We start from the raw sequence: 25,142 nt of genomic DNA on the forward strand, positions 1-25,142 counted from the left end.
AAATCAGACTCTATGAGCTTAAAGCAACAGTTCTAAAAAAGGAAATGGATAACATGTATATGCCCAGGTGTGTGTGAGTGTGTGCGTGCTTATGTGTGTGCGTGTTAGTGCTGTCTCCCCACTAAAAAATAAATTGGTAGAAATAATCAATATTCCTTTATTCCAAGTTTAATACTTCTGTATGGATGGCTCTCAATTGATACTTAGTGATCGTACTTTGCAAATATATTTATTTCTCCAGGACTCAGTTCTTGAAGCTTAAATCTTTGCAAAGTACACAGATTATTAATTTTTTTTTTCAGAGGGAAAGAACCAAATCCTGAATACTCAGCCACCTGCAGCAGCTGAGTAATGTGCTTCCTGAAGGAGGAAGGAGGAGAAGAGATTGTATTTTGTTCTTTGTCAAAGAGTATTTGGCTGTTGTATCTAATGCTAAAGGGGGAGATCACCACTAAGACACTTTAAATCTGGGGGAGTTACTTATCTGTGCTGTGAACAATACTCTGAAAGGGCAGGATTGAGAATCAGGAAGCCTGTGCTGTTGTCTAACATTCCAGGGGAGGGGACCCATTATGTAGAGGTTGATGTGCAATGTGCATAGTAATGTACTTAAATATCAAATCCGTCTATAAGTGTCAGGGGCACCTCATGTATAATAGGTGCCCCCGAAAGCCCTCATTAACATTCCTGTTTCTAAACACAGGCTGAGAAGTGAAAGAGTGAAGGAAACAACGAGCTGGTGGAGAATTATTATCATGTTATCAGTGTAGGACTTAACCATTCTCAAACTGGCAGAGCTTAATTTTGGGAATCCTGATGTTCAAAAGAAAACACCAGTAGGATTGGGATAAAGGCAGACATATTTATAAAACAAATAAGCAATAAAAAACAAAATAAATTGAAACAAAAAAAAAACCCACACACACAAAGCAAAAAAACAAAACAAAAACCTACTTTGACATATCCTCCATAATAATAGGTAAATTCCCTTCACAAAAGAAGGGCTCATTTATTATGCAGTGCTGGACTCTGTTGGGATGTTAACAGTATGAGCATTGGGCTTACAGGGTTACAAAAATTCCTTTAAACATTATAAATAAAATAGTCAACAACTGTTTTTGGTTAACCCATTAGCAGCAAGATAGCTTATGGAGCTATCATTTTCTAATTGTTTTCTAAAAGTATCATCTAGTTATATGCTTCATACCTGACCTGAGGAAGAATATTATAAAAAACTATCTATTTATTTATTCATTTATTTTTGAGATAGAGTCTTTCTCTATTGCCGAGGCTGGAGTGCAGTGGTGCTATCTCAGTTCCTGGCAAACTCCGCCTCCCAGGTTCAAGTGATTCTTGTGTCTCAGCCTCTCAAGTAGCTGGGATTACAGGTGTGTACCACCAGACCTGGCTAACTTTTGTATTTTTTAGTAGTGACAGGATTTTGTCATGTTGGTCAGGCTGGTCTTGAACTCCTGGCCTCAAGTGATTCACCCAACCTGATTTCCCGAATTGCTGGGATTACAGGTGTGAGCCACCATGTCTGGCCTAAAATCTATTTAAAGATAAGAGTTATGGCTAGGATGCCTTTCATTCTATCCCCTCATCTGAAAAAAAAATGACAAATAATGGAAATAGCTCATAAAGCTGTAATTTATTTATTCAATAATTAAATAAAGAAAATATGTTTAGACCATTTTTATATGTAAATTCTATGCTAGGTTCTATGAAGGAACGTGGTTTTACAGTAACGGGCTTATAAAGACTGACATACAATATCATTGTCAAAGAACTTTAGGAATCATCTGGTCTGATTTTTTTACTGCGTTGGAAATAAAACCTGTTAGAATTCACCAGAAAAGAAGTGATGCATTTTTAATTCTTTCTTGCCTAGCTTGAATATGCCATTCCATTAACTGTTTTATCTGATTGCTTACCAATATGCATATTTCTCATCATATCATCTATACCTGCCTCAATTTTACATGGTTTAAAACTAATTTACTATTCAAATTGCTTCATAGTATAACATTTCTGCTTTGCTATCACTGAATTTTTTGAGTATTTGCATATTCACAGGCTTACTTCAGATTGAAGGGCAATGCAGTGTGGGGGTGACATGCATAGGCATTGACATTAGGGTTCCTGGACTGCAATCCCAGTTCTGTATTTATCTAGCCCTGTGGTCTTGGACTGATTACTCCATTACTGTAAATATAAGTTTCCTCATCTGTAAAATGAGGATAAAAATATAGAACAATTGTGAAGCTTGAGATAACATATGCAACCTGACTAGCAAATTGTAATTTAATAAACTGCATACAGAAATAGTAAGACAATTAATAGCAGTAACGGTGACAGCAAAAATAATTTAGGTATCCCAGCAGTGAGGAAAAAGGTTTCAATGCCCAGTAGAATAATGCCTAATACAACCTCAAGTGTACATATCTTTGATAATAATGGTGACCTGACAAAATCACTTAATGATGTACTGTATAACTACATGGAGAATCTTCAGGTAATTGTTCAAATTTTCTGTATTATAATGACATAAAAACACATAGGAGGCAGAAAAGAACCATCCAATTCTATGTGTTTCGTGTAAGTTATAAGAGCGTGATGATCTCTCCATTAATCTGCAAGAACTTTTATTTCTAAGGGTTAGGGATATATTGCAGATTTTTAAAAAGAAAAGCAATTAGGAGACATTTATTCAAGATCATTTACTAGGGTCCACTATGTTAAAGTTACATCTGCATCTTTTTCAATCTCAAACCGTAGCCTATCTTACCAGTTTTAAAAGGGGTTTAAGAACTTGTTCAAATCAAAACGCTTTGGTTTCAGTTCTGGCTTTGCCAATTGCTAGCTGCATGATTTAGGACAAATTACTTGGTATCTCTCTGTGTTTCATTTTTCATGTTTGTAAATGGAACCTACTTCATACAAATGGAATGAAAAGTATGAGACAGAAATTGAGACATACTTAGAATAGCACCAACACAGAGTAAGCATTTATAAAAGTGTTACCTAAGATTGTTCAATAAAGTTAGTTCTCTAAGGCAAAAGGTGAAGACATTTATAGGGAATGAGAAGGTATTTGATCTAAAACCAATTAACTTTTCGTTTTCATTTTTGGAAGTGGTTATCATCATATTCTATACACTTCACTCCTAGAGAGACAAAAATCCTTGAAAGTGAATTGAGGTATTAGTGAGTCTGATTTAGAATGGATTTTTTTCCGCAGAACAAAAAGAAAATAATTCTAAAGGATTACTCAATGACATAAAGTAAAACCAAGGTAATCTACCAAAAGATGTCAATCAGAAAAGCAGGAAATCAGAGATATTCTAAAGTTAAGAGGCTGTAAGTCTGAAGCAGAGTTTTTGGTCTCAGTACCCATTCACGCATTATCCCCTAGTCACAGAACATTTATTTGGTATATGGCTATCAAAAAAAAAAAATGACATTCTTAGCTTCTCTACACCTAAGTGTGACCACCTGACTAGGTTGTGGCCAGTGGGATAAGTATCATATGGCAGTTACCAGGGACAACTTGAAAAGAAAACTGGCCCTGGGTCTTCCTTCTGTATTCTTCATCTCTTCTCTGCCCTTTGGCTAGAATAAGATACTGGTTAGATCATAGACAGAAGGGCAGATCCAGGGCTAGTGTGTGTGGCTGTGTTCATGGTGCAGTGCACAGCTGTAAATGACCCATAGCAACACACTGCGGAGAAAGGTACTAACTAAATGCTAGATGCAGCCAAGACCCCTACCAATTGAGAAAGCACAGTAGCAGCTTGGATAACTGGTCTCTAGATTTGTTTTGTGAGAGAATAAAACTTTATATGATTAAGCTGTTGTTCACATGAGTTTGTGTTGTGTGAAGACAACCTTAATTCTAACCCATACAGATAGGAATGTCCAGTTGTACATGTACACGACCATCCAGACCCAAAAGGAAACTTGGCTAACCAAAGTACAGATAGCAGCTATAATTAGGAGGATAGGTTATAGGTGTATTTTTAAGTGAGGTCAGGAGGGTGGGATTCAACATAAAGGGCATTATCCATGAAGGGGATAAATGTTTTGTTTTGGATTTATTTTTCTTATACTTTCCTAAATTTTCCAAATTGTCCAAAATTTCCAAAAATTGTTAATGACCTTGTACTACTTTTATAAGAAGAAGATCAATGTAAATGCATAGATTACAATGATGCAATAACTAAGAGCATAATTCATCAAACATTTCATTTTCGAGAATCCATATATTTCCCTGTGAAAATATTATTTACTTCTCAGGTACCCTTTGCTTAACCTTTCCTTCCTTCACTCACACTGCACCTGGAATGTTTTTGTCTGCCTAATCCCCACCTCTCATGTCAAATTGCAGGAACCTGGCCTAGCCCTGAAGGTGAGTTTAAATATTAGCTTCTTGATGATATCTTATATTTTGTGGAATAATAGCTTCTTGTCTTTAAGTCTCAGTATAAATTCTGCAGTATGTAATGCAACACATTTTACATTTTACTACTGCTCTGAGTAAACCTCTAAAAATATCATAAAGTTCTCTAGCATATATACTCTTCCTTGTCTTCATACTTTTCTATTCATTAATTCATTCACATGTTCACCTATTGGACAACTGATTATCAAATATCTGTCTATGATATGCCAGTTATTATAGAAAACACAGGGAGATCTGAAGAAAAATAAAACATGTTCTGTTTATTCATAGAGTGAGCCGTGCACGGTGGCTGGGCATGGTGGCTCATGCCTGTAATCTCAGCACTTTTAGAGGCTGAGGTGGACAGATCACCTGAGGTTGAAAGTTCGAGACCAGTCTGACCAACATGGAGAAACCCAATCTCTACTAAAACTACAAAATTAGCCGGGCATGGTGGCGCATGCCTGTAATCTCAGCTACTCGGTAGGGTGAGGCAGGAGAATCGTTTGAAACTGGGAGGCGGAGGTTGCAGTGAGCTGAGATTAAGCCATTGCACTATAGCCTGAGCAACAAGATCAAAACTCCATCTTAAAAAAAACAAAAACACAAGAAAAAAAAGTCAGCTAACCATGAGTAAGAGCAGACAGAGAGGCAACGGGCAAATTTAATGCCATAATTTCTATGGGAGAGAAATGTATATAATGACAAGGTAATAGAATGTTTAACTCTATTTGAAGAAAGTCAGGAAGGGCATCATAGAAGTATTGACTCTTGAATTATTTTTTTTTACAAAGACTAATAGGCATATTTTCCAGGCAGATGAGATAAGTGGATGAAATCTGAAGGAGCAGGGATGATGAACAATATGAGGCCAATAAGAGTGAAAAGATACTGCAGGAAAGAAAAGTTCATTTCATGTGCTGAAGGCACAGCATGTGAAGAGAGACCTGAGAGGGGCTAGGCGCTTTGGATATCACATTGTATCCAGTGTTGGGAACATAGGAAGACAGTATTGACTTAAATGTTTGCAGTCACAGTGCTATGTACTATGCAGCAGGCACTGTGTACACTGGTTGACTGATCATGCCATGTGAGTTATTCAGGGGACAGCAAGCTTCACTAAGTCACAGAGTTGCACTGCCTCAATTTTCTCATTTCCTCAGACAAGGATGCTGAGCCAATGTTTAAAGTGATTATAATGTTACTTTCAGAGGAGAAACAAACTTACTTAGCCTGTAGTAGAAAGCTTGGCTAAATTCAATAAATGTGGTTGCCCAAATGATATATTGTCATCCTAGTTAAGGAACTTCTGAGGAAGCATAACCTAGTTGCCAAATATTTGTTTCCTCAGGAAAACACACACACACATAGTTTAGTCTAATATATAGTTTAGTCTAATGGTCAATTGGAAATAAATGAACAGAGTATTAAATGATGATGAGAGAAAGGTTATAGGATAACCTAAGAAGGATAAAATGTAATACCATAAATACAAAAGTATTATTGGTTTTTCAAGAGTATATCTTGAGAAATTAAATTATTAGGTTTGAAAAAGGAGGAAATTACATACCTGATAGTAACTACCACTCCTTTTCTACTTTCAAAAATTTCCACCTTCTATAGTCAGGCATTTTTTTAAGTGCCAAGTATCTGTAATAGAATTTTCCTATTTTTATTCTTTTTTTTAATAGGAAGAGATTTCCAGGTACTCGGGAGGCTGAGGTAGGAGAATTGCTTGTACCTGGGAGGTGGAGGTTGCAGTGAGGTGAGATCGCACCATTGCATTTTAGCCTGGGTGACAGAGCAAGGCTCCATCTCAAAGAAAAGAAAAAAGAAAAAAAGAAAGAAAAAGGAAGAGATACTATTGTGTTTTCTGAATATTTGTTTTGAATCTTTCTTCTGATCCTTTGCATTGCAGGCAAACCCTGTGCAGCAAAAGGGCAAGGAGCAGATTGACAGCAACACGCAAATAAGAGTTCAACAAAGACAGTAAGGTGGTTTCATACCTTCAATAGGTTTCGGTACGAAATGTGATGAGGGCTTGGTTTTCTTCACTCTGTTTCCCTTCATAATTTGACCTTCTTTATTGAGTCCCAGAAACCATGCTCGGCCTGATTCTTGCTGGCGGTACAGTGTGGAAGAATAGATCACATAGTAGTTTTCAAACACAGATTCCTTAAATTTGCATTCTGGAGTGAAAACATCCTGTAAAAAAAAAAAAGGACACAAAAAAGAGAAATGATTTAAAGGTGAATCAGTGAATGCTTAAATCCAATAAGTTTGAAATTCATGACCTCTGTTAAGAACAAATGAAAGGCAATTACATATAATTTCTATTAGCCTTTGGTTGTAAAGATTCATCACACAAAATCAAAAAACATGATTTCCTCTCTAGCCAACCTTTACCACAGAGAACACAACTTGCTCAGGCTCGGAGCTAAGTTAAAAGCATTTAGACCGTGACCAAGTCTGTGCTTTGATCCTAGCAATATGCTTTGTAAACTAAAGTGATTGGCCATTCCTCATTTACTCGCCCATAACCTGTCAGTAAGAAACATAAATTTATCATCAAAATCAAAATCAAATATAACCACAGCAAATATAGGCACGCACAATGCTTCTGAAGATACTATTCTGTATATATAAAAATGTATTACACAGCCACAGCTTGTTCAGTAAAATCACCACTTTTCTAATGTCAGTAACTTCTCCCTTAATTTTCTTAAAACATTTTTTCCTTAGTTATCAAAATCTCAGGCAAAAAGCCCAGGAATGAGTAATAGGAAAAAAATTACTATTACACTGAAGAAAATTACTAATAGTATTAGTGATTACTATTACTATTGACCTCAGTGAAACACAGAATGAAAATTTTAGTCTCAGAAGAAACCAGAAGATCCTGTACTTCAACTCCAATATTTGGTAAGTGAGAAAACCGAAAGATTATATGATTAATTCAAATATACATTTAAAAAAATTACTGGGTCAATGCCAGAGCTCACATTTATTGCTTCACAATCACTGCCTCTTAGGCTCAGCTTTTCTGCCTGAGTCTTTTTTAGTGACTTGTAATGATATTTAAAAATCAATACAATAAAATCATATCCTAACATGTCAAATGAACAAAATGTATTTTGTGGAAGGCAAACATTTCTCCCCTTCTGAGACAAGCAGAAGAAAAACAAATCATATAGCATCTTCTTCAGGTACAAATAAACAGGAGTCCTATATGTCAGACATATTCACCAGTCACCATCTTCTTCTCCACGTAACGGAAAATTTTCAATCTGAGGCCCTCATGATTTAATGCAAGCAAACCAGGAATTAAGTTTTTAATGAATATAGGAATAGAGTTGGTTGAAACCATGTCCTTATAGGTGATACTCCCATGTCAATCTGCTGACGTTATTTGTAGAGAGTGCGCTCTCTCTCTTTCTCTCTCTTCTTTTTATTTTCAGAGATGGGGTCTTGGCTGGGCACAGTGGCTCATGCCTGTAATCCCAGCACTTTGGGAGGCTGAGGTAGGTGGATCGGGAGGTCATGACTTTGAGACCAGCCTGGCCAATATAGTGAAACCCTGACTCTACTAAAAATAAAAATAAAATTTAAAAAAAAGAGAGAAATGGGATCTTGCTATGTTGCCTAGGCTGACCTCAAACTCCTGGGCCAAGAGGATCCTCCCACATCAACCTCCCAAGTAGCTGGAACTACAGGTGTGTACTACTCCACCCAGTTTGATTTTGAATAGTTCTAACATTATAGACAAAAGAAAATGAGGCTAAGAAAATTGAAGTAGGCTGGGGGTGGTAGCTTACATCTGTAATGCCAGCACTTTGGGAGGTTGAGGTAGGCAGATCATTTGAGGTCAGGAGTTCAAGACCAGCCTGGCCACCATGGTGAAAACCTGTCCCTACTAAAAATGTAAAACTTAGCTAGGTGTGGTGGCATGCACCTATATTCTTAGCTACTCAGGAGGCTGAGGTCAGACGATGGCTTGAACCAGGGAGGTGGATGTTGTAGTGAGCAGAGATCCTACCCCACACTCCAGCTTGGGCAACAGAGTAAGACCTATCTCAAAACAAAAAAGTCCAAAACAATGCTCCCCAAAGAAAGTTGGAGTAGAAACTGTAGACAGTAAAATAAGAATAGTAGCAATAAATGAATATTATGTTTATATCAATCCTGAAATATGATTTCTTAGAGTACTCTCAGTTTTAAGTAAATGAACTACTAGTTTAAGAATAAAAGAAACAAATGACCATGACCTATTAGTTTGCATTCACTATAATGGCTATAATTTTATTTTATTTTTTATTATATATTTTTTATTGCATTTTAGGTTTTGGGGTACATGTGAAGAACATACAAGATAGTTGCATAGGTACACACGTGGCAGTGTGATTTGCTGCCTTCCTCCCCTTCACCTATATCTGGCATTTCTCCCCATGCTATCTCTTCCCAACTCCCCACCCCCTGTTGTCCCTCCCCTATTCCCCACAACAGACCCCAGTGTGTAGTGCTCCCCTCCCAGTGTCCATGTGTTCTCATTGTTCAACACCCGCCTATGAGTGAGAACATGCAGTGTTTTATTTTCTGTTCTAGTGTCAGTTTGCTGAGAATGATGTTCTCCAGGTTCATCCATGTCCCTACAAATGACACGAACTCATCATTTCTGATTGCTGCATAATATTCCATGGTGTATATGTACCACATTTTTCCTGTCCAGTGTATCATCGATGGGCATTTGGGTTGATTCCAGGTCTTTGCTATTGTAAACAGTGCTGCAATGAACATTCGTGTGCATGTGTCCTTATAGTAGAACGATTTATAGTCCTTTGGATATATACCCAGTAATGGGATTGCTGGGTCAAATGGAATTTCTATTTCTAGGTCCTTGAGGAATCGCCACACTGTCTTCCACCATGGTTGAACTAATTTACACTCCCACCAGCAGTGTAAAAGTGTTCCTATTTCACCACATCCTCTCCAGCATCTGTTGTTACCAGATTTTTAAATGATCGAATGGCTATAATTTTAAAATGGACATTATAAAGTGTTTGTGAGGATGTGAAAAACTACAAGTCACATACATTGCTTGTGGAAATGTACAGTGATGCAGAAGCTGTGAAAAATAGGTTGGCAGTTCCTCAAAAGGTTAAACATACAGTTGCCACGCAATACAAAAGTTCCACTTTTAGGTACAGTTCTAAGATTAATGAAAACATGTGTGCACACAAAACTTGTGCACAAATGTTCACAGTAACATTTTTTATAATGTGAAAACAACCCAAACATCTATCAAGTGATGAATGGATACATACAGTGTGATATTTCTAGAGAATGTAATTGTAATATTTAATTATAAAAAAAGAATGAAATGCTGATTTATGTGGCAACATGGATGAACCTCAAACACATTATGTTAAGTGCAAGGAGCCAAACACAAAGGTCACATGTTGTATGATTCTATTTATATGAAATATCCAGAATAAGCAAATCCAGAGATAGTAAGTAGAGTAGTGGTTATCAAGGATTGGGGACGGAGGTGGGATGGGTAAGGGTGGAGTGACTGCTTTGTTGGAGAGACAAAGTGTGCTGGGGTTAGATACTGGTGATGTCTGCACAACTTTCCCAATATACCAAAAACCACTAAAGCACGAATACACTTTAAAAAAGTAAATTACTCAGCTGGGCGTTGTGGCTCACGCCTATAATCCCAGCACTTTGGGAGGCAGAGGCAGGCGGATCATGAGATCAGGAGATCGACACCATCCTGGCCAACATGGTGAAACCCCATCTCTACTAAAATACAAAAAATTAGCTGGGAATGCTGGCACATACCTGTAGTCCCAGCTACTTAGGAGGCTGAGGGAGGAGAATTGCTTGAACCTGAGAGGTAAAGGTCACAGTGAACCAAAATTGCATGGCTGTACTCCAGCCTGTGTAACAAGAGCAAAACTCAGTGGAAAAGAAAAAGTAAATTACATGGCATTCAAATGATATCTCAAAAAAAAAAAAATTAGATAAACAAGGTGACTAAAGAAAGTGAGCAAAAGAATGAAACGATTGTACTTTCCTTGCCTGGCAGCACAGGGCTACATGATAACCCATATGAAGGAAAGCAGCTCTTCCAAGGCCTTGTCTCAATATTGTCAGGACAGTTTAATCACTGCCAAGTATATGCATAAAACGAATTCAGATCCAATTTAGATGATAATGTTAAGTTCTGGTTTTCTTCTAGACTAAGTTAAAGTATTTTTAAAATGCTTAAATTTAGGTATGGATTTTAATTCATTTTCTTTAAAAAAAAAACAAATTAATTAAAATAATCCCAAAGCTTTTTTTTTTCTAGATCTAGTCCAATATTAACAAACATAGTATTAACCCTAAGAAACTCTACAAAGTTCAAGCAATATATTATATGTATAAGATTTCAGACTTTATAAAGGAGTTAGGGAAAAAATAATTCCTGTTTTGCATAAGTATATATCTTCATATATGTAGATGGTGATAACATATTCTTCCTTATGAACGTACATCACAGAAACATGTAAATGTGAAGATAGATAGAAAGCTGCTTAGTAATAGTACAATTTGGCACTTTTATTTAACAAGGTAACTAAAGCTCATGATAGTGAAATAATTGTCCCCATTGTCATAGAAAGTTAGAGGCCTATCCAGACCCTATGCTAGAACAGTGAGCTCCTCGCTGGTGGTTCTGCACTTCTATCAATGCCACACATTGCTTTCCTACTGCATAGACAATCCTGCTTTTGATGCCAAGCTTGATTTGAGCAAGACTTAGCCATTATGACAGAAACCATGCCCTTCAAAGACAGGCTGGATAAAGAAAATGTGGCACATATACACCATGGAATACTATACAGCCATAAAAATAGATGAGTTCATGTCCTTTGCAGGGACATGGATGAAGCTGGAAACCATCATTCTCAGCAAACCAACACAAGAATAGAAACCCAAATACCATATGTTCTCACTCATAAGTGGGTGTTGAACAATGAGAACACATGGACACAGGGAGGGGAACATAATACACGAGGGCCTGTTGAGGGATAACAGGGGGTTAGGGGCAAGGAGAGGGATAACATTAGGAGAAATACCTAATGTAGATGACGGGGTGATGGATGCAGCAAACCACCATGGCACATGTATACTTATGTAAGAAACCTGCATGTTCTGCTCATGTAACCCAGAACTTAAAATATAACAAAAAACAAAGAAAGAAATCATTTCAGTGATATATAATTACTACAGTGTCATTTATACATCACAAAAATAACACTTTCATTTAATAAATAATGACTCTCGGGTTTCTGTTTCATACTTGTTTAAAATTCCCTCCTGGAACAGTAAAGTCAGAAAGATGGCACATGAGCTAGATTCCTGGGGTCCTGAGCCAGGAACAGCATTAGGCAGGAGCTGGGCTTTGAACTACTAAATTGACAAATGGGGTATTTCTTATACAGCATCCAGGTCCTAATCAGCAATGAAAAGCCAAGTGGAGTTTTCCATTCAATATCATTCCAGCAGGGCTACTCAGAGTCAGACTTTGAAAATGAGACAGCTATTAATACTTGACAAGGGCAAGACATTTCCGGGTGGAAACATGGCAGAAGTTTGCTGCAGGCACTTGTGTGGACACAGGCAGACTCCCCTATAATCTGGAAGGGAAACCTTCATGGCACTGAGCCAGATTCCACAGTCATGTTAGGTAGAAACTTTACAATATAGGAGCAGTTTTAATTTCAATATGGAGTTAGGCATGAAAGAATTTGTATTATATTTGCTATTTTATCTTTCTGTTTCTGTAATAAGGAATCAGAGCCCTATGCATGGAGTAAGAAAACCAATCAGGGTTTTCCTTCTGGCTCCACATATATTAGCTGTGGGACTTTGGCTAAGTGGTTACAACTCCCCGAATTTCACATTTTAAACTGTAAATCGAGTTAATTTTGAGGAAAATCACGCATATGGACGCATGTTATAAATGTTTAGAATTTTTAAAATCTCCGACTCATCATTATTGAGTTTTCACATAGCAGGAAAAATACAATGACTCTTAACAAGGCACTAAATTCTGCTTTTGTCACACATGTTTATATCTGCTCCAACATCCAGGACCTTGTGCCATAAGAGTAGCTAAGGCAGATTACAAATATGTAGACATTTTAAAAATAATCTAAAGCTTTCGGCAAAGACTTAGACAATCACAAATATTCAGAAAGAATTCTGTGGTTATAAAATGTGCGTTCATATTGACCACAAATCTAATGTATGATGGAAACAGTCAGGCTTGAAGTCAAAGGTGATAAAATCCTAGACCACCTTGATCCAGTGTACATAACAGAAAGAGGAGTAAATAACCAGTATAAGAAGGATTTTTTTTTCTTTTGTAAGGCTAACCAGTAGTTATGTTGCAGCTCATGAGTTTTGCTTCTTTCTATAATCTTGAGCTCTCAGTTCAATGTAGGTATCATATTAAAGCTTATAGAAATTTGTTGAAATAGAAACAGCTCCATGGTCACATCATATGTGTAGATATGTGAAACGACAGGTCTGTTTTTCATAATTATTACTTTAAGATCTGTCCATTCTTCAACTTATGTGACTTTCACTTCAGTGGAATATGAATATTTTGAGAGTGTTCCAAAATTATTTTTGAGTGCTCGCTCTTTTATCAGCATCTGCAGAACTGAGTTTTTGTTCCATCATTGTATAAGCCAATATTTGACCAATTCTTTTTCATATTCCAAATACCTATCCATCCTAGCTTTGCCCTCAAAAGTTAAAAACTCCGACCCATTTTAATCCAGATGATGAATGAATGCTGAAACTAGGCCTACTTAAGCCCAAGAATCAGGACCCCTTTTAGTCTCTCCCTGTCCCACGGGATTCCAACCTACTCTCCCTAGAATTCTCCCTCACCCCACCTTCATAGTTTTACACTCTATCTTAATTCCTCTCCCACACTGAATTTCTTCCTGATTCTTCTCTCTGCACTTAGACGACAGATCTTCTACACAGTTTCCAGCTTCTTAGGGTCCGCCACTAAGAAAAATCCTTTCCTTTATAGCCAGCCTCTAACTTTGTCAGTTTGGCCCTTTCCCCCTGCCCACAATCGGAATGGAATTCCCCTTATGATGTGAACATCATGAAGGATACATAGACAGAAATTTAGACATTTGAGTGAATCTACAGCTAAAATGCTGCTTCTTTTCAGGTTTGACTCCCACTGCCAAAATTGTTTTCATCACACACTAATTTCTTGCAATGCCCCCACTTTCTAACCCTCAAGCTGTGCTTTGCTCAAGCTGTTCTCTCTATTTCTCTGTCAGACAGGACCATAACTGATACCCTTTCAAGTTACTTTGGGTTATAGCAAACTTTTCTTCCTTTAGCTTCTCATAGTGTTTGATATTTCTTTTAGCATTTAATGTACTCTATCTTGAATCACGATGGTTTTTCTTGCTCCTATAGTAGACAGTGTGAGCTCTGGCTCATAGGGACATAATCCTCTTCGATGCTTTTTATAAATCCCAGCAATTCAGCACTCTGTTTATTCTTGTTTTAGTAAATATAACAATATTTTAAGTCAGGGAAATAGTAAAGATTACATGATGAGATAGAACTGATTGACAGTACTGACTCAGTCCCTTCACCTGTACGAACTTGGACATGCGACTTAATTTTCTCAAAAATCCTTTTTTCAATCCCATTAACCTGGAAGCAATAATTCTCACATTAAAAATAAGTTGAAGATGAAGTAAAATGACAAATATTACTTCCCCCAAATATTCGTCCTTCTTTCAAAATCATGTTTTTCCTACATAATTAGCTAACAGATTATATATGGCAATTTTAATACCAAATAACAATCCTTCACTTATAGGTTGCAAGCAAACTTTGTTGAAGATGAAAATATAACATTGTGGATCACAAAACTTACTCAAAAAACATATGTTCCATTCTGTCTCCAATGAACACATTCTCCTTTTTATTTTCTATTCCAGACCATTATATTACACAACGCCCATGCTTGCATGTTTGATTGACTAATAGTGTTTGTGAAACTGCCCGAGTTAAAAGTAATCACTTGCAAAGGTCTACAGAATAATTATAACAAGATATCAAGTGAACAAAATAGAAAAAAGGAATTGTCCAGGACACATGGAGAAATAAACAGTAAATATTTTCTGGAAAATTATTCAGATTATGTAAATTTCTGATTTATCATTCACTGACAATTCTCTACCTGACCTTTAGCAAGTCAGTTAACTTCTCTAAACCTCAGCTTCCTCCTCTGTACACTGAAGATACATTGACTATACAGACTCGGGGGCTTGTAATGATCAAATTATTTAACATATGAAAGTTCTTTGATAACTATAAAGGCCTATATAATTATTTGAGATTATTTATTGTCACAGACAACTGCGATATATTGTAACTTTAAAGGTTTCTACATTTTAGTACGACATCTGCTCTGAATAAATTTCTTCAAAGGTAAAGAATGTTATGTGATTAATTCGCAGTCACTTTTGCTCCTGTGAGCTTTACTTGTCAAATGCATGCTTTCCAAATCCAGTAGAAATACAGCACCTGTGTAGGTAGCACTGTATGGTTAATGTAATTGCATGATACCATAACCATTATTCATCTTCACCCTGCTCTTTGCAGATCTCTATTTCCACCTTACTGCTCTGGCTGAGATAACCCATGGGTGAATGTGCAGTCAATGAATGAACACTCACTGTACTCAGCCACTGGTCTCCAAGCAACACAATAAGCATGTCCCATTTCAAATCCTTCACAATCAATATTCCTTGTTCTTGAACATCTCTTCAGTAACAATATTAACATGGTTTGATCTCTTATTTCGTTCAGGTTACTGCTTAAATGTAACTACCTCAGAGAAGGCTCCCTTGACTACCTTACATAATTTAGCACTTCTTCCAGTCACTTTCTAACCCTTGATCTTGCTTTTGTTTTCCTTTATAACTTCACCCTCTCTGGGATTAAAATATATATGAATTTGTTTGAGCTTCTTGAAGGTAGCCACCACAATTACCACATTCCCCTCATATTCTTAATGGTTCTGGGTATTAACAAAAAATTGACTACAACAAAATAATTTGTTGAAAAGACATCATAAAATCTGAACTTTTATTCCTGTGTATCTCTAAGTTGTGATCAAGTTGGAAAGGCCTCTTTCTTTCCTATGCTCTCAGTTTCTCTAAATGTGAAAGAGAAATGCCAAGTTACACAATCTCAAATGTCACTTTTGTCTTATTTTATAGCTATATTATTCATATTAAATAAATATTAAAATCAAAGAGCCTATATGAAAGGTTGTTACTTCAAAAATAGAGGTTTTCTATGAAAGAAATAGTGGTAATATATTATTATTTAAAAAACAAACAGAAAAATTATTCAGAGAAATAGATTTTGCTACTGTATTAGTAATTATGACTAATGATTCTCTATATGGTATGTAGAAATTATTGATTTTCATGCATATGCCAGATAAAAAAGGGCCTCTGATTTTGGTTCTTTCCTTTCCAATTAAAACCCCAAATCTAAACTCTTTTTAATGTACATAATCACCTTCTCTTTTTGCCGTGCAACCTTGTTGATGTGGATTTGTATAAGAAAGAAAGAAAGAAAAAACAATTGGGGATTCCTTCAACACAATTTTCATCCAACAACTCCAGAGACAGTCTCTTTGGTTATCATCACTGGATATTTGGCTGTGAAGCTTCTGGTTTGCTAATTTCACTGATGGCCTTCGGATGCAGAGAACTTGAAGACCCTTGCTATATTAGCTGCTACTTTGTTAACTGTGTTGTCAGACATAGGATACTAAATCAAGCAAGAGAACTATTGCTATCCATTCTGACAAGAGGCAAAGAAAACGCCAAATTACATTATCTCAAATGAATTAAATTGAAAAAAAAGTAGGATTACTTTGACTAGAACAAGTCTAATTTTATAACTTAAAAAAAAAAACTCTGCAGATATGGAAACCTTTGTTTATACACTTTTGAAATAATTTTTACTGGAAAACTACCGAGTTGATTCCTCTAAAAATAAAAGTTCTTTGTTAACACATTCTTTGCATCATCTGACAAGGAAACAAGGTAAATTTATACCATCATAAAATAATGCGGCCTGTGATATGTTGGAAATGTGGAGTTGGAAGTAGACAGACAAAAATATTCAGATGCCTGATTTTTGACCTTGAGCAAATTACTTAACTTCTCTGAAACTCAGTTTCATATCTGCAAATTAAGGTTAATTGTATTGTCACTATAAGGTTGATTTTTTTTTTTTTTTGAGATGGTCTTGTTCTGTTGCCCAGGCTGGAGTGCAGCAGTGCAATCTCTACTCACTGCAACATCTGCCTCCCGGGTTCAAGTGATTCTCGTGCCTCAGCCTCCCGAGTAGCTTGGATTACAGGTGTGTGCCACCATACCCCACTAATTTTTTTATTTTTAGTAGAGACAGGGTGTCACTATATTGGCCAGCCTGGTCTCAGACTCCTGGCCTCAAGGGATTTGCCTGCCTTGGCCTCTCAAAATTCTGGGATTCCAGGCATGAGTCACTGCATCTGGCCAGACTGTGATTATTAGACTAGACAATGAAGGTGTATCAGGCATATGGTACCTGACTTATTACTCACTTTCCTTACTCCTGGTTACAATTTCAGGTGATAACTAATATCATAAATGAGAATGCAGTAGCCTGAGCAGCAGAAAGAAAAAAGTCACTGTACTTGTGGACTCCACATAATGTGTCATAAGGATCTCTTACCTGTGACAGCTTAATCAAGACTATCTTGCTTAAGGCTCAATTTGGCCATCTATATATAGAGAACACAGAGATATCAGATCACTTTTCTTTCTCTGGTAGTGGAACTTGGTGCTGTCAATTGGAGATAAGTGACGTGGTAATTTCAGGTTCTTATCACCTCCTAATGAGGCATTGTACCACAATACCATTGGACTCAGCCTCAGCCTCTAGCCAGAAGACCGTAAGTATAGAAGTGAGGCAGGAGATGGCAGGTGGATGAGGGGATATATTATATTATAATTCACTGTTATCATCAAAATAATTTTCATGAGTGTTCTAGAGATGACATATGTAGAGCAGACATTGGAGGAGCAGCACAATTCTCCATTGAAAACACCTTTGGTTCTTACAAGTGAGCATGTGCACAATATGCAACCATTTGTCTCACTATGATTGAACTTGAAAATCATGACAAGATATATGCATCTACTGCCTCGGCCTGTGCCTTCCTTTCCTAATATAAGGATGAAAGTGGGGGTGTTGTTGAATGCCCATATTTAAAGTTAAATGTTCTTCTACTTTTTGGAAAGTCACATTTCATACACTAAAAGGTACCAGAAATTATCAACTAAGGCTAAAAACCATGTTTTTTACATAAAGTTTCCTAATTTTTTTTGACACAGTCTCACTCTGCCACCCATGCTGGTGTGCAGTGGCACAATCTTGGCTCATTACAACCTCTGCCTCCTGGGTTGGAGCAATTCTCCTGCCTCAGCCTCCCAAGTAGCTGGGGTTACAGGTGTACACCACCATACCTAGCTAATTTTTTTTTTTTTTTTGAGACAGAGTTTCGCTCTTGTTACCCAGGCTGGAGTGCAATCTCGGCTCACCACAACCTCTCCCTCCTGGGTTCAGCCCATTCTCCTGCCTCAGCCTCCTGAGTAGCTGGGATTACAGGCACACGCCACCATGCCCAGCTAATTTTTTGAATTTTTAGTACAGATGGGGTTTCACCAGGTTGACCAGGATGGTCTCAATCTCTTGACCTCGTGATCCATCTGCCTCAGCCTCCCAAAGTGCTGGGATTACAGGCTTGAGCCACCATGCCCAGCCTTAATTTTTGTATTTTTAGTAGAGATGGGGTTTCGCCATGTTGGCCAGGCTGGTCTTGAACTCCTGACCTCAGATGATCCACCCATCTCGGCCTCCCAGAGTGCTGGGATTACAGGCATGAGCCATTGCACCAGGCCAAAATTTCCTGATTTTTAAAACTTTTGTGTCAACTCCCATGAAGTCAAACTAACTGATAATCAAACTTAATTTCCCAATGTAAGCAATTATAAAACCAGGTAAGGCAACAGTTTCCAGGTACTTGTCAACTGGAACTGTGGGTGTTTGATCTTTGAGAGAAGGCAGATACATGAGGTAAACACCATGTATTTGCTTGGCTCTGTGTTGGTGTTCTGGCTTTCTTCAAGGGGCATTTTCCAACCCTGAAATGGGAAGGCAAAACTGAAGGACAGCACTGTGGTTTTGTGAAGCAGAGGAGGCAGAAACTGGAGACCGAGACTGCTAAAGTGACTTGAATTTGTGGAGCAAGATTTAAGTGAAAGGGACTGGATGGAACAAGGGGCAGGAGACTGCAGGCAGATTTCCTGAGGATCCTGGGTTTATGGAGAGACAAGCACATGCTGAGGATTAGACTCTTGAAGGCCCAGCATAGAATCGCCACTCCAGGATTGAGAGCTGAAAGGAGATGTCTGTGGCTGTGCAAGGCTAGGAGATGATAAACTTCCAGGCAAGTCAGAAAGCAGAGACCTCACTAAGCAAAGGAGGTATTCAGTGAAGACCTCAGAGAGGCCACAGGTTCAAGTTAATGACCACACCCTAAGTGAGCTTGTCCTCCTCCCCAGACTAAAGACAGAATCAAAACAGTCAAGACCAGACCTACACATACACACACACACACACACACACACACACACACACACACACACACACAGCATGACAAGATCAAGAGGATTTATTAGTTATCAATCCAAATGGCAGAACAAAACACACACCCATATTAGCAGATAATGTAATACACTCTACACTGTATCATATGTCTAACATACCATTAAAAAAGTCACAAACCATGGATGTAAGCAGGACAATATAACTCATAATCAATTAAGCAGACAGTAGAAAAGACCACAAGGTGGCATAGGTGTTAAAATTAAGAGAAGTGACTTTTTTTTGAGACATGGTTTCACTCCAGTTGCCCAGATTAGAGTGCAGTAGCAGGATCACTGCTCCCTGTAACCTCCACTGCCCCAGCTCAAGCAATTCTCTTGCATCAATCTCCTGAGTAGCTGGGACTACAGCCTATACCACCATACCCTGCCAATTTTTGTATTTTTAGTAGAGACGGGGTTTTGCCATGTTTCCCAGGCTGGTTTCTAACTCCTGGGCTCAAGTGATCCACCTGCCTCTGCCTCCCAAAGTGCTGAGATTACGGACGTGAGCAACCATGCTCAGCCAACAGATGAGAACTTTAAAACAGCTACTATAGATGTGTTCTAGGGAAAAGATATCTCAGTGAAAAAGAAGAACATAATACACTATAAATATTGGTATAAAAATATAAATAATTTTTAAAACCCAATACAAATCTACAAACTGAAAGGAATCATATTTGAGGGAAAATATTACTGGAAATAATTAACGATAGGCTGGATACTGAGACATATAAACAAATAGGTATTTGTGTGTATTATGTATGATTGAAAAATGTCTTGAAGCTTACACAAGAAGCTGATAATAGTGTTGGCTCCTCGGAAGGGATCTGGATTGCTGGGAAGCAGAGATACAAGAAATAGACTTTTGGGGCTGGGCACAGTGGCTCATGCCTGTAATACAGCATTTTGGGAGGCTGAGGCAGATGAATCATGAGATCAGGAGATCGAGACTATCCTGGCCAACATGGTGAAACCCTGTCTCTACTAAAAATACAAAAATTAGCTGGGCATGGTGGCACCTGCCTGTAATCTCAGCTATTCCGGAGGCTAAGGCAGAAGAATCACTCAAACCAAGGAGGTGGAGGTTGCAGTGAGCTGAGAATGCACCACTGCACTACAGCCTGGTGACAGAGCGAGACTCCATCTCAGAAACAGAGATAGAGAGAGAGAGAAGGAAGGAAGGAAGGGAGGGAGGGAGGGAGGAGGGAAGGAAGGAAGGAAGGAAGGAAGGAAGGAAGGAAGGAAGGAAGGAAGGAAGGAAGGAAGGAAGGAGAGACTTTTTCTATGTGTATTATTTCAAGTAATGAATTAAGGGGGAAAATCTCCGGTTCGAGTACAATTAATGTGCTAGCTAAATGTAGACTACAGACCTCCAATATAGGGTACAATTGCTAATACAGTTTTACTTCAAATCTTATAAAACATAAATTCTGAAGTACAAATTTACCTACCCAGGCTCAGACAACAAGGATGACTATAAGGATATACCATAGGTTCACTAATCCTATATAAAAGAATGGCCCCTTCTTCTGAAAAATTACTGAAGGAAGAAAATCAATAAAGAACCCATTACACAGGCAATCTCAAAATGGACTCCTTGAATGAAGGAGGGGATGAGAATAAATACGTTTACTTACCCCATCTTATATGTCCTGGTTAGACGACCAAAATTACCTTGGACCTCAGTATGAGGGATATATATTAAAGCAAACAAACAATTCTTTGAACTCTACTTGCTTCATTTTTCAGTATTTTCATAATTTGAATCAATCCCAACATCCAGGGGGCTCTGAAATTTCTCCTCCAACACTACCTAAATTTCTAATCAAAGCTGGAATAAAGGAGGTAGGCTCTCCAGAAGACGATGACGTTTCACCTGTGAATATGCAGTAAAGGGCTTTTATTGGGGATCTTATGTCCCTGTAAGGCATGACATAAAATTATGCCCACAGCCATGGAGAGGAAGGAACCCCAGAATTTGTTTGTGTTACTTGCTTGCTTGTTGGGTTTAAATTATACTTTCATCTAAACATAGATTTTCCTGCAGGTGATGACAATGCTCAGTGACTGAAACATTTCTCAGTGAGGAGCGACTATAATTAGGTCAATGAAAGAGAAGCGTGGACTGGGACGCACCAGGCCTGTAGAGCACCTGTGGCGCAGGATTGCTGAGATGTTGATGTGAATATAGCAGACACCCCAAACCCTTTTTATGAACCTGGAGAGCAGGTAAGATTTTTTTTTTAAAGAGCAAAGCAAAGAAAACCCAAAGACATGAAGATATCCAGCAGTGAGTAGGCTGAGACCTGACATCATATCCCTAGCAGAGCTAGAAAGGCACATCTCACAGGTGTTTCTGGCTCAGGCTCAATCAAGCCTGCATGTACTGTCACTCCCGCCACTTTCATTTCAACAGCCTCAAGAATAATCTGCTAGACAAACAGTTCTGATGGCACTGAAAAACCGGAGCTGTGTGTGTGTTTTTTAATATCTTTGCCGCAATGCCTCTTGCCGTGATACGTCCTCAGAATGAAAATTCAAAGTAAATACCTTCACCAACAAAGAGAGGTCTGGTTAACTTTATGCTTTATTTCTAAAGTCCTGGGAATATCATTTACCTGTGTCATATTTTTGGATATATTACCATTTGGACAAAAAAAATCACAGATTCAATTGTTTAATTGTTTAATTTTGTAAAAGGTACTGAAAAACAAGTTCATAACCTCTGCCTTCATCATGATCATAGAATCCTTGAAATCTAGAATTGACTCTTCATTTTACAGATAAAAAAGCAAAGCTGAGCAGGGGGAGGAATTAACCCATGGTCAAGACCATGGAGCTAGATAACAGCAGAATAAAGATTAGAACCCAGTCTCCACTCCAGGGATCTGCCCTCTCTTTGCCACAGTGAGTGCCTTCCTTATGATTTATGCACATTCGTAGATTAAGAATGACTAGCTAAAATAGGCTTTTATAGGCCAAGCGTGGTGGCTCACACCTGTAATGTCAACACTTTGGGAGGCTGAGGTGGGCAGATCACTTGATCCTAGAAGTTTGAGACTAGCCTAGGCAACATGGCAAAACCGTGTCTCTAGAAAAAAACATACAAAAATTACCCAGGTATGGTGACAGGTGCCTGTAGTTCCATCTCTTCAGGAGACTGAGGTGGGAGGATAGCTTGAGCCTGAGAGGTAGAGGTTACAGTAAGCCAAGATTTTGACATTGTATGCCAGCCTGGGCAACAGAGACACCCTGTCTCAAAACATAAAATAGGCTTTTACTTTTAATTTGGCATATTTTCCATTGATTAATGGAAATGAATGACCAATATGCTCCAGTTAATATAATAGTTGTTTGCACTTTGCTTACCTATTAGAGTGAATTCTCTGCTTTTAGATATTTTGGTTGCAGGTAGGAAGCACTTTGCTCTTGATTCCATAAAGCAGACATTAGCAATATAAGAGATGGCAAAGGCAAAAAGGGTGATTAATTTTTATGTGAACAGGATAAAAACAGAGTAAGCTGCACTGATGGTCTTAACTAGAGATGGTGAATGGAGAAAATACTGTATTTTTCAAAGCAGAGTTGGCATTTGTAGGCAAAGAGAACAACGGGTGAAACGTCAGGGGCGGCCAATCCAACTCTGAAACTCAACAGCCATACTCCTACCTAATGCGCATTTTGAGTTCAATTCATTCGTGATTCAGAACTTCCGATTTGATCCTAGAGTAATTTTCTCTAACACACTGAAAGATGGCAAGCATCTCTGCAGACCCTACAAAAATGGTAGAACGGTGAATGGTTCTCCAAACACGTGTTTCATCCTCCTATCTTCCCATTTACTGTTTGACTACAAGTCCATAAAAAGAAGGATTCAGATATACGTGGATAATTTTCATTCTCTGTCTTTACCAACAGATTGCCAAATCACCCCATATATGCTCATCCATTGTATTAGGTTAATGGATATATATTTTATCACTTCTCACAGATTTCATTACCATTTATAGTTATTTCATTTGTGCTTACTACTGCTTTCACATGTGCCAAGTCCTCCTGCCTCTATCTGCAAATCCAGGTAATTGCCTGTTCTTAAAGGTCTAGTTCAAATTCAACTCCCTTCACAACATCCCCTCTGATCCTGTCATCTGAAAATTCCTTCTTTCTCTTCTGACTCCCATCATAGCTATTTAACTGTGGCTGTCTTAACAATCACTTTGTATTATGTATCATGTGTATTTGCAATATGACCTTACTATATAGAACTTATTTGAGACCCCAGTCTCTGTCTTATTTCTCACTGAAATAAGATACTTGCACAGTAGCTGACATCTAGCACCTAGTAGCTCCTCTATAGCTGTTTGTACATGAGTCAATGAATGGAGGCATCTAGCCTGTTCCATGTCTAGAGCAGTTTGATGAAATAGCCTTTGTAATGAAGCTATCTATGAAACCTATTATAAATAGCTTCCAGCACGAGACTTTCTATGTATCAACATAGCTAACAAAATTCAGAACTTAACCCAACTCTACATTTTCTTTTTTCTTTCGTGAAGTATTTTTTTTAATTGAAACTTAAAAGTTACAGCTAATAGTCAATGGATCAGTAGTCTGAAAAATAGCCATTTGATTTTTCAGAAAATATTCACTCATTGGTGAAAGATGGAGAAAAAAAATTTAAAAAATATAAACTGAAGCATACAATCTCAAGAAGCCCACAATATGACAGAATAAACACAGGCATGATTCAATCTCCTCTTCACATTCTATGTTAGTTTACAAAAAATAGTGATTTTCTGTTGAGTGTAAGAGATACTATTTTTTTTTGAGTTGAGAACCAATTGTGTAGAAATTCAAATATATTTCAACTTGATAAATGTCATTAACATGTATGAAGCAAAGCAAACAAACGGTATTCTGGGACTTGAAGAATATAAGAAAAATGCTAATGCTTCTTTCTGATGAGAATACTTTGAGAATTACATGTGAATCATTTAACAGTAAATCCATTGTTTTGATACATTCCAGAAGGTCAGGGTTCCTGTTTAGTTCATAACCACATGGTGCCAGCATCTTGCTTAAAGCCTTAGACAAAGTGCTATTTGATGAATACTTAGTGACATGTATATGATTTAGTCTCATATATGTGATTCTGCATACACTACGTTTACTAGAAAGAAGGCTATCTACTTCCTTTTTCTTTTTTTTTTTTTTTGAGACAGAGTGTCTTGCTCTGTCACTCAGGCTGGAGTGCAGTGGTGTGATCTTGACTCACTGCAACCTCCACCTCCCAGGTTCCAGTGATTCTTCTGCCTCAGCCTCCTGAGTAGCTGGGACTATAGGCACGTGCCACCATGCCCAGCTAATTTTTGTATTTTTAGTAGAGACGGGGTTTCAATATATTGGCCTCGTTAGTCTCGAATTCCTGACCTTGTGATCCGCCCTCCTCAAACCAACAAACTGCTGGGATTACAGGCATGAGCCACAGTGCCCCGCCCTACTTCCTTTTTCAAAGACCCATTCTATTAAAGTTATTTTATGGAAATGTCAAACGAATAAACAATTTTTTTTCAGATCATCAACTACAAAAACCATTAGTTCATTTTCTCTTAACTTTGCATATGTGTGTGTGTGTGTGTGTGTGTGTGTGTGTGTGGCCTGCTACTTTATTTGAAAGGAAAATAATTTTGACTCATTTCCTGTTTTGATTTTCATGCCCTTCTGCAAAAAATAAAATAAAGAATTGGGTCGGTTTCAAGAACAATTGAAAAATATACTGTTTAGTATGCGTCCTGTCTCCTCTTGGCCTTAAATTCTTTTACCTGCCTCAACTTCAGTTTTGAAGCTTGAGGTTCAATTGTTGATAAAGCAGTTATTATTTGATTTTGGTT

At 37.8% G+C, this 25,142-nt stretch overlaps 1 protein-coding gene across 8 annotated transcripts in view; it reads right to left on the reverse strand.

Annotated features, from left to right (window-relative positions):
• FGF12 (fibroblast growth factor 12) overlaps nt 1-25,142 on the reverse strand; it is a 584,819-nt gene that overhangs the window by 16,911 nt on the left and 542,766 nt on the right. For all 8 annotated transcript variants that reach the window (XM_035276103.3, XM_003734814.6, XM_078350516.1 and 5 more), the window contains one exon: nt 6,448-6,646. In XM_035276103.3, coding sequence (XP_035131994.1) covers nt 6,448-6,646 — 199 coding nt within the window. The remainder of the gene's footprint in view (nt 1-6,447; nt 6,647-25,142) is intronic.

The sequence above is a fragment of the Callithrix jacchus genome, chromosome 15 (assembly GCF_049354715.1).
Source record: "Callithrix jacchus isolate 240 chromosome 15, calJac240_pri, whole genome shotgun sequence".
Taxonomy (NCBI): domain Eukaryota; kingdom Metazoa; phylum Chordata; class Mammalia; order Primates; family Cebidae; genus Callithrix; species Callithrix jacchus.